The sequence below is a fragment of the Micromonas pusilla genome (genome assembly GCF_000151265.4).
Source record: "Micromonas pusilla CCMP1545 genomic scaffold MICPUCscaffold_5, whole genome shotgun sequence".
Taxonomy (NCBI): domain Eukaryota; kingdom Viridiplantae; phylum Chlorophyta; class Mamiellophyceae; order Mamiellales; family Mamiellaceae; genus Micromonas; species Micromonas pusilla.
The window spans coordinates 115,532-124,885 of NW_003315886.1; the positions used below are offsets into that span (position 1 = coordinate 115,532).

At 69.5% G+C, this 9,354-nt stretch overlaps 4 protein-coding genes across 4 annotated transcripts; 3 read left to right on the forward strand and 1 right to left on the reverse strand.

The window, feature by feature from the left end:
* The first annotated feature begins 220 nt into the window (after positions 1 to 220).
* Positions 221 to 2,210, forward strand: PP1 (Serine/threonine protein phosphatase). Its single transcript, XM_003058308.1, has 2 exons — positions 221 to 490; positions 1,149 to 2,210. Exons 1-2 carry the CDS (start codon positions 366 to 368, stop codon positions 1,999 to 2,001), a joined length of 978 nt encoding a protein of 325 aa, XP_003058354.1. The 5' UTR covers positions 221 to 365; the 3' UTR covers positions 2,002 to 2,210.
* A 754-nt stretch (positions 2,211 to 2,964) lies between these two features.
* MICPUCDRAFT_39609 (uncharacterized protein) lies at positions 2,965 to 5,040 on the forward strand (the record flags this gene model as incomplete). The annotated part of the gene is made up of 1 exon (XM_003058309.1): positions 2,965 to 5,040. The coding sequence occupies one exon, from the start codon at positions 2,965 to 2,967 to the stop codon at positions 5,038 to 5,040; it is 2,076 nt and encodes a 691-aa protein (XP_003058355.1).
* A 535-nt stretch (positions 5,041 to 5,575) lies between these two features.
* On the forward strand, positions 5,576 to 8,066 carry MICPUCDRAFT_47201 (uncharacterized protein; the record flags this gene model as incomplete). The annotated part of the gene is made up of 1 exon (XM_003058310.1): positions 5,576 to 8,066. The coding sequence occupies one exon, from the start codon at positions 5,576 to 5,578 to the stop codon at positions 7,718 to 7,720; it is 2,145 nt and encodes a 714-aa protein (XP_003058356.1). The 3' UTR covers positions 7,721 to 8,066.
* A 270-nt stretch (positions 8,067 to 8,336) lies between these two features.
* On the reverse strand, positions 8,337 to 9,247 carry MICPUCDRAFT_17472 (uncharacterized protein; the record flags this gene model as incomplete). The annotated part of the gene is made up of 3 exons (XM_003058659.1): positions 8,337 to 8,579; positions 8,774 to 9,002; positions 9,189 to 9,247. The coding sequence occupies 3 exons, from the start codon at positions 9,245 to 9,247 to the stop codon at positions 8,337 to 8,339; spliced, it is 531 nt and encodes a 176-aa protein (XP_003058705.1).
* Between the last annotated feature and the right edge of the window lie 107 nt (positions 9,248 to 9,354).

Below are 9,354 nucleotides of genomic sequence, written 5' to 3' on the forward strand. Positions count from 1 at the left end.
GAAGAGGCGAGAGAATTGCGTCTGCTCGGCGTCGAGCTACGACGCGCGCGCGTTCGCGTTTGACATCGCCGATCAAGACGAAAATTCACCCGCGGCGGTGTGAATTTGAAAGGGGCGCGCCGATCAACCGTCGCGCACGTTTTCGCCCGTCGTTTGAACGAGAACAGCGCGACTTTTCCCGTGCCGTGTTCTCTCGGGCGACTACTCTCTCCGCGCGCATCGACGCGCAGGGTCCACTTAGGGACCGTCGTCCTCGTCGAGCGCATCACCGCGCGCGCTCGGAGGAGGGAACCGCGCCGAAAGCGGAGGGTGAACGCGTCCGGCAGCGCTCGCCGAGGGGGTGAATCTAGATTGGTTCGAACGTCATGGCGGGATCGGGACTGGACGTCGACTCCGTCATCGAGCGGCTGCTCAGCGTGAGAGGGCAGCCGAACAACCGCACGGTGCAGTTAGCGGAGGGAGAAATCAGGGCGCTCTGCGCGACCGCGAGGTGCGCGCTCGCTCGGTTCGCATTCGTTTCCGGCGCGCCACGCGTCGTGTCCGAGATTTTTAGGCGCCAAACTAGGGTTCGTGTGCCGCGATGGACCACCTCCGGGGCCGCGCCATCGCGCCGTCGGGGCGCTCCGTCGACGTCCAAGCGCGCGGGGGACGCGTTCTCGACTATATCGTGGATTCGAAACCCGCGTCGTCGGGCGCGTCTCGCGTTCGCGTCGCGCGTCCCGCGTCGCGCCCAAAGGGCGCGGTGTGCTGTCTTTGGCACTCGCCTCGCGCGCTCGCGCGCGACGGGTGGCATTGGTGACACACATCTGGGGCGACGAGACGCGAGCGCGGGCGCGCGCGCGCGAATCCCGGCGCCGCGCTCGACCGCGCTCGCTTCTCCGACCTCGTGTGGACCCGCGCGCGTCGATCGCGGCGTCGCGGCGGCCGCCGCGACGCCCGATCGCGCGTCCGATCCTCGCGCGAGCGATTTCAAAAAAGTGCCCCTTCGCGCACAGCTGTGTCGTGGTCGTCGTCGTTTTTTCCATCCGCGACGCGGCGAGCGCGTCTTCGACCGTTCGTCCCCCGTCTTCCCCGTCCACCCATCTCACGCGCTGACGTCGCGTCCATCCCCCCGGCGCCGTCCTCTCGTTCGCGTCGCGTCTTCACAGGGAGATTTTCCTCGGGCAGCCGTGCCTGCTCGAGCTCGAGGCGCCGTTGAAGATCTGCGGGGACGTGCACGGGCAGTACAGCGACTTGCTCCGTCTGTTCGAGTACGGAGGGTTCCCTCCCGAGGCGAACTATCTGTTCCTCGGCGATTACGTCGACCGCGGGAAGCAAGGCCTGGAGGTGATCTGCCTTTTACTGGCGTACAAGGTGAAGTACCCGGAGAACTTTTTCCTGCTGCGAGGGAACCACGAGTGCAACTCGATCTCGCGGATCTACGGCTTCTACGACGAGTGCAAGCGAAGGTATAACATCAAGCTGTGGCGAGTGTTCTGCGACGTCTTCAACTGCCTCCCGTTCGCGGCGATCGTGGACGAGAAGATCTTCTGCATTCACGGCGGCCCGTCCCCGGAGCTGAAGGATCTGCAGCAGATCGTCCAGATCAAGCGACCGACGGACATTCCCGACATGGGAATGCTGTGCGACTTTTTGTGGTCCGATCCGGACGCGGATCTGCAAGGGTGGGGTGAGAACGACCGCGGGGTGTCGTACACGTACGGCACGGACGTCGTCGCGGACTTCCTCGCGAAGTTTGATTTCGATTTAGTCGTCCGCGCGCATCAAGTGGTGGAAAACGGGTACGAGTTTTTCGGCAAGAGGCAGCTCGTGACCGTGTTTAGCGCGCCAAACTACTGCGGCGAGTTCGACAACGCGGGCGCGATGATGACCGTAGACGAGAACTTGATGTGTTCGTTTCAGATTTTGAAACCCGCGGAGAGGAAGCTCATGGGAGGGTTTGGGAGCATGATGGGGTCGCGGCCGAGCACGCCGCCGCGGAACAAAGCCGGCGGGAAGTGATCGACGCGAACAAAAACGTCGAGAGCGAGAGCGCTTCGAAGGCGAGGCTGGCGGCGAGCGGTGCGGTGCGGGGATGGACGGCGCGGCGCTGCGCTCATCGATAGGATGAACGCGACGCGGGCGGGAGCGGCGGTGGTTCTCGAGAGGGATGAAACTGAGGAGGTTGGCGTATGTTGTGCTTTGGTGTAACAAAAAAATACCATACGAGCACGCACGGGTTTTCGAAAAAACAAGAAGGACGCAGTCCACAGGTCGTCGTCGCGTCGTCCGAGGAACGCGTCCGCGGCGCGCGCAGACTGACCGTCGTAGGTCGTAGTCGACCGCGACGCGCGTATCCGTTCCGGCCGCGCCGCTTTTTTCCCTCGTCCTCCTCGAGGGTTCCCCAGCCAGCTCCCCAGAAGCTCCCCGCGCGCGCGCCGTATGACGCGCGCGGACGCGGCGCTCGCGGGGGTGAACGTCGACGTCGGCCGCGCGGTGATCGCGTCGATCCCGCGCGAGAGCGTGCGCGCCGCCAAGGCGCTCATCGACGAAGCGATAGGGATCGTCGGGCGATACGCCGTGGCGCGTCGCGCCCTTCGGTCGTCGCGTCCGGTGCCGCGCTGTTTCTCGCCGTCCGCGCCCGCTCCTCTCCCTCGCGGCTCGTCCGCGTCGTCGCGCCGTCGTCGCCGTCGCTCCCACTCCCGCGCCTGACGCGCGCGCGCCCGCCGACCCCGGATCTCCGCGCAGCAATTCCCCGGGCGCGAGCGCCTGAACCGAGGCCTGCAGAGCCGCGGTCTTCACCTCCCAGGCGCGCGCGACCGACGACGACGACGACGACGACGAGCGACGAGCGACGACGAAACGCCGTCGTCTCGTTTTTTTTTTTCTTCGCTCCCCCCCACCCCTTGTCTTTTCGCCCCTCGCCGACCGCCCGCACCTCGCGTCGTCGCGCGCGCAGGTCAATCGGACCCGTGGAAGAAGACGATGAACGTCTTCAAGCGCGCGGGCGCGGTCGTCACGACCCCGAGCAGCGGGACCTACGTCATAGAGGAAATTGGCAACCTCGGCGGTCTGTGCGACCTCCTCGACGAGAGACTCGCGGGGGAGGAGGAGGAGGAGGAGGAGGAGGAAGTAGAAGAACCCGCGGGCGGGGCGGCGGCGACGGCGCGGTTCGACGTCGGCGCCGCGGGCGGGGAGATCGAGGAGGAGCTGGAGGAGGAGGAGGAGGAGGAGGAGGAGGAAGAGGAGGAGCTGGACGATGAAGAAAAGGCGGCGGCGGCGGCGACCGCGGGGGGCGCGAGGAAAGGCGCTCGCGGCGGGGGCGCGGGGACGAGGCGCGCCGCCGCCGCGGTCGCGAGCGGGAAGACGATCGCGACGACGCTGAAGAGAGAGCGAACGACCCCGGAAGATGAAGATGAAGGCGTAGGCGAAGGCGAGGAAGCCGAGGGCGAAGAAGAAGCGGAAGAAGAAGCGGAGGCGGAGGCGGAGGCGGAAGCCGCGAAGGACGAAGAAGCCGCCGCGGCCGCGGACCTCGCGTCGATATCCCGCCCTCAACCCCCCGCCACGCGCGAGATCCCCGTCGCGCCCGCGCCGCCGACCCAAATCGACCTGCGCCTGCCCCCGCGCGAGTACGAAGCCGCGCCGCCGACGGGCGCGGACGCCGCCGCGTCGGCGGCGGCGGCGCCGCCGCCGCGCGCGCAATCTGAAGCCGCGCGCCTCGCGGACTCCCTGCGCAAAGCGCGCCTCGTCATCGGCGGCGTGTACGCGTTTAACCCGCGCGAGGCGGCGCTGTGTAAGCTCGTCGGGTGGGACGACGTCAGGGAGTGCGTCATGCGGAGGATAACGCGCGCGGGGGTCGTCGTGTCGTGCGTCACGAGCGCCACGCCGCCCGGGACGTTTCGCGGGGAGTTCGTGGTCCCCGCGGAGACCGCGTTGCGGGTGCTCGGGACACGCCGACGCGACGAGGGAGGAGGTGCCGTCGGGGGTGCCGTCGGGGGTGCCGTAGAGGTGAGCGCCGGCGGCGTCGCCGCCGCGTTTCCTTCCGGGGGCGTCGCGCGTAAACGCGCCGCCGCGGAGGCGACGCCCGCGGGCGTCGGCCCGTCGAAGGGGCAGCTCGAACGGCGGAAGAAGGCGGCGACGGCGACGGAGCGCGTCGCCGCCTCCGCGATCGCCTCCGCGGGGGTCAAGCCGAGAGGCCGCGTCGGAAGACCTCCCGGGCCGACCGCGGCGAAGAGGCGGAAGAAAGCCGAGGCCGACGCGGCGGCGGCGGCGGCGGCGGCGGGCGCCGCGGGCGTCTCCGCCCGACCGCGCGTCGCCGTCACCGCGAAGAGCCTCCGCGACGCCGCCGCCGCGGGCGCGGCGGCCGCGCGCGCGTTCGCCCGCGAGGACCTCCTCGCCGCCGCGGGCGCGGGACCCGCGGGACCCGCGGGAGGAAGAGAGGCGCCCGTGAAGTCCGAGGACTCGGACGTCCTCTCCCGCGGCGCGGAGGTCTACGCCGGATTCCCGGCGACGCTCGCCGGCGTCGCCGTCGAGCTCGCGTCGTTCCGTCGGGAAGTCCGCGGCGAGATGGCCGCCGTGTGCGCGTCCGTGGAGCGCCTGACGTACGAGCTTCGTCTCTCGCGGCACGCGGACGACGCGGGAGGAGGAAGAGGAGGAGGAGGCTCGCTCGCGGCCGCGGCTGGGCGTATTCCGCCCATCGCGCCCGTCACGCCGACGGACGACGCCGCGGCGGCGCGCGCGAGCCTCCGCGCGGACGAGCGGTTGCTGTCGACGCTGCGCGCGGAGCGACGCGCGGAGCGCGCGACGTTATCGTCGGAGATCGCGCGGCTCAGGAGTTTCGTCGCCGAGGCCGCGAGGGGGGTCCCGGCGCCGGCGACGGCGACGACGCCGCCGGCGACGACGACGCCGCCGGCGACGCAAGCCGCCGCCGCCGCAGGCGAGGACGCGGAGGGCCCCGCCGCAAGGCGGGCGCTGCGCGACGCCGCGGGGGGAGGAGTCGCGAGCGTCGCGGACGAAGCCGCGGAGGCGACGGGGACGATGCGCGACGACGTCACACCCTGACGAAGCCGCGGAGGCGACGGGGACGATGCGCGACGACGTCACACCCTGAGGACGACGAATGAGAGGAGAAAGAGGAGACGGGGGAGGGGAGAGAGAGGACGTTCAGAGAGGACGGAAGGCGCACGACGATTGGAACGAACTGTCCGACAATTTTCATCGCGCACATCTCGCTCGCCGGGGTCAAATTGAAACCGCTTGGGGTCACGCTCGAAACCGCATCGCGATGAATAAAAAATCTTTTTTTCGCGCCCGATGACCTGTCGAGAGAGCCGCCAGGCGAGACGACGGCGATCTGCTTCGGTCGTCGCACATCGCACGGCGTCGCGCACCCCAGCGCGCGTCTCGAAGCGAACGCGCGGCCGCTCGTCGTCGCGTCCGCGGCTCGGCGCGTCCGCGCGTTTCCCTCCGCGCGCGCGCGCGCGTCGACGTCGAACGTCGCGGACGCGCGCGCGCTCCGCGCGAAGAATCGCGAGCGGGCGGCGCAGGAGATCCTGCTTGCACAGCTTGCTTGGACCGTCGCGCGCCATCGTCAATCATGGTGATGGCGTCCGCGCTCCTCGCGGACGCGAAGCTGGACCCGTCCACGCCCATCCCCGGGCACGGCGACTCCGACGCGAACTCCTCGCGCCGCAGAAGCGGCCGCCTGCGGACGATCCACGCGAAGCAGGCGGAGCTCAAGGCGAAGCAGATCGCGTTTCGGTGCCACGCGGCGCCGCACGCGGAGGTGCGCGTCGTCGCCTTGGGATGGGCCAGGGAGGATCCATCTGACGCCGCCGCCGCCGACGAGACGACGAAGCCGCCGAGCGCGGCGACGCCCGGCGACGACGCGTCCGCGGCGCCGTCGACGCCGAAGAAGGAGGACGACGACGAGACGCCGCCGCCCGCCGTCCTCGTCCCGCTCGGGTACAGGGCCGAGGGCGTCCTGTTCAACGAGCCCCTGCGCGCGTGGATCGATCGCGGCGGCAATCACTTCGTGTCGTGGGGCGCCGCCGGCGACGGCCGCGCCGCGGTCTCCACGCCTCCCGGGGGCGCGTCGTCCACGAAGGAGGCCGTGCGCTGCATCGTGGATGAGCTCAAGCGCAGGGTGGACCACGGCGTGTGCGCGGTGCTGCCGCCGCTGCCGCCGCCGGTCGCGCCGATCGCGCCGCGCCGCCACGCCGGCGACGGATCGTCGATCGGCGGAGGCGCGCGCGCGAAGAACAATCGCGCGTGTGGCAACTGCGGCACGACGTCGCACGCGACGCCGCTGATGCGACGCGGCCCGAACGGCGTCAGGTCGCTGTGCAACGCGTGCGGGCTCTGGTTCGCGCGCAGGGGGACGATGCGCCCGGTCGAGGGCGCGCCCGCGGCGCCGGAGAGGCCCGAGATCGCGGCAGCCGCGCAGGACGAGGAAGGCGCGATCGTGGCTCGAAAGGACGCGCGCGACCGCGCGAATTCGGACGATCAAAAATCCGCCGCGGCTAACGCGGGCGGGGTCTTCGACGCGTCGCCCCCGCAGCCGGCCACCAGCGGCGGGTCGCTGCCCCCCGCGCCGGCGTCGCCGTCGAGGACGACCGACCCCGCGGCGCCGCCCGCGTCGGAGAGCTCCGGCGGCGACGGCGCGACGGTCAAGTCCGAGGGCACCGTCGCCGCCGCCGCCGCCGCCGCGGCGACGCCTCTCGCCGTCGACGCGCAGCTCGCGGCGGCCATGAAGGCGGAGAACGACGCGTACGTCGCCGCGATGGCGAAGCACGCCGTCGCGCTCGCGGCGCACGAAAAGTCGGAGAAGGAGCGCGCGTTGGCCTACGTCGCGTCGGCGTTGCACGCGATGTCCGCGGAGACGACGACGGGGGACGGCGTCTTCGGCTACGCGGACGCGCCGGTGCAGCAGGCGCTGCTCGCGCTGAAAGCCGCGCGGGAAGACGCGGACGAGGAGACGATCGAGAAGGCGGAGAAGGCGATCGCGGCCGCGACGGCCGCGACGGAAGCGCTGAGGAAGACGGCTGCGGCGTGGGATAACGTCGGCGCCGCGAGCTCGCCCCCGGGCGCGGGCGGAGGGACGAAATCCGTCGCGCGCAATCCCACCGGACGCAACGGTCGCGGCGGCGGCAGAGGCGCCAAGCGAGAGCACCCTTCTGGCGGCAGAGGCGGACGCGGGTCGGCGGGAGGGTCATCGCACGCGATCAAGCGCCATCAGCCGGACGCGGCGTTCCAGGCGCGGCTCGCGCTCGCCAAGCGCAACGCGGGCGCGCAGTTGCGGCAAAACAGCAGCAGCAACCTCGTCGGGATGGGTCACGCGTACGCCGATCACGGCGGGGCCCGCGCGGGCGTCGGCGCGGTCGCCGGGACGATGCCGTACCAGCCGATGTACGCGTTCGGCGTCGCGCCTCCGGTCGGAATGCGAAGCTCCGCGCACGGGCGCTCGTCCCCCGCGCCGATGGTCAACGGATGGGGCGACGACGCGGGACCGGACGCGGCGGATGCGTTTAAAGACGAGAGCCTCGGCGTCGTGGGCGGCGGGATGATCTCGTTCGACGCGGATCTGTCCGTGTCCGGACAACCCCAGGGCGGGTTCGGCGACGCGCTCGCGGATCCGTTCGGTGGCGCGGGGGACGTCTTCGGCGGCGCGGACGACGGGTTGGGGTTGCTGCTGGACGCGCCCGGCGGCGCCGGATTCGTGATGGAGGGCGGGCTCTTGTGATGGATCGATCGAAGTCCTCAAGGAACGGCGTTCACAACGCGAACGGGCTCGTATGGGAACCAGTCTGGATCGATCGAACGATCGGTCGATCGATCGAACGATCGGTCGATCGATCGATCGCAGACGGACCCGCGGTTGGATCCTTCCTTCGGATCGAAGGGAGGACGGGGAAGCGGCGGGAGGCATACGAACGCGGAAACGACACGACGACGACGACGACGACGACGACGACGACGACGACGTAGGTGGATGTGCATACGACATATAACGCGCGAACGACACGACGGGACGGGACGCTTCTACTTCTCTTCATAATTTTTTTTATGCGAACTGAATTGACACGAAACGCCCTGCGTTGTCACCACACGCCCGGGTCTTTCACGAACCCGCGCGCGTTCTTCCCTGCCCCCGCGTCGATCAACGCGTGCGACTTCTCCCCCGGACAAAACTCCCCGCTCGGCTTCCTCCACCACCCCACAGCCTTCTCCTCGATCCACTTCGCGGCGCCGATGGCGGCGCTCTCGCCCTGCGGGGTGAAGCGATCGGTCAGTCGAACGTCTTACCGGTCAAACGTTGAAAGGGAAGCGCGGGTGAAGAGTGACGACGGGAAAAGTCCTTAAGAAACGGCGTTCACATCGCGAACGGGGTCGTACGGGGAGCAGTCTCGCACCGCGTCCGTGAACGGCGCGCATCGAATCGTGAGCATCCCGTGCCTGTTCCCGTACACGACGTCCGTCATGTACCGATCCCCGATCATGACCATCTGCGACGGTTCGCACGCGAACCGTCGCACGAGCGCGTCGCAGCTCCCCCCCGGTTTCTTGGACGAATGCCGAAGGAACCCGACGCCGAGCGCGTCCTCGAGCGCGTCGGCGACGGCGCCCGTGGGATCGAACTGCGGGTCGTTCCGTACGATGGAAGCGAACGTCGGGGTGGATTTCAGGGGTGCGTCAGTTGACGTTGAAAGGCATCGAGGTGTGTCGGGATTGTGAGCGAGGGATGATGGGCGGAGAGAGACGACGGGAAAAGTCCTTAAGGATCGGCGTCCACCACGCGAACGCGGTCGTACGGGGACCAGTGTGAATCAGAACGCGCCTGCGTCAGCCCCGCGCTGTTGCTCAGCACCGCCACGTTCGCCGCGCCGAACGCGCGCTTGCACTCCCTCAGCGCGCTCGCGAGCGGCGGGTGTATCCGGCGCTCGTACGGGATCGTCAGCGTGTTGTCCTTGTCGAAGACGATCGCGCGGAACCCCGCGGCGTGGAGCGCGTCCCAGTCGATCCATCTCAGGGTCGTTCCATACAAAGCGACGTCGGGGTGGAGTTCATAGGCGTCAGAAGCGGAGTTGAAAGGCGTCGAGGTCGGGGATTGAAAGCGAGGGGTGGGCTCAGAGAAACGCCGGGCAAAGTCCTTAAGGAATGACGTTCACCACGCGAACGGGGTCGTATGGGAACCAGTGTATAGAACGCACCTCACGTCCGGGACCTCGAGGTGCGGCATCGCGAGGTCGCGCTTCGCGCCGAGCGCCATGGATGCGAACAGGGACACGCCCGCGGCGTTGACGTTCTGCATCGCCGCGCCGTAGGACGACGTCGACGGCGCGGGCGGGTCTTCGGGCGTCGTCGTCGTCATGGACA

What these genes read in the sequence shown, in the direction of transcription:
- PP1 (XM_003058308.1), top strand. Translation starts at nt 366, where the DNA reads ATGGCGGGATCGGGACTGGACGTCGACTCCGTCATCGAGCGGCTGCTC. An exon ending in GCGCTCTGCGCGACCGCGAG is followed by an intron (nt 491 to 1,148) that starts GTGCGCGCTCGC and finishes GCGTCTTCACAG; the next exon opens with GGAGATTTTCCTCGGGCAGC.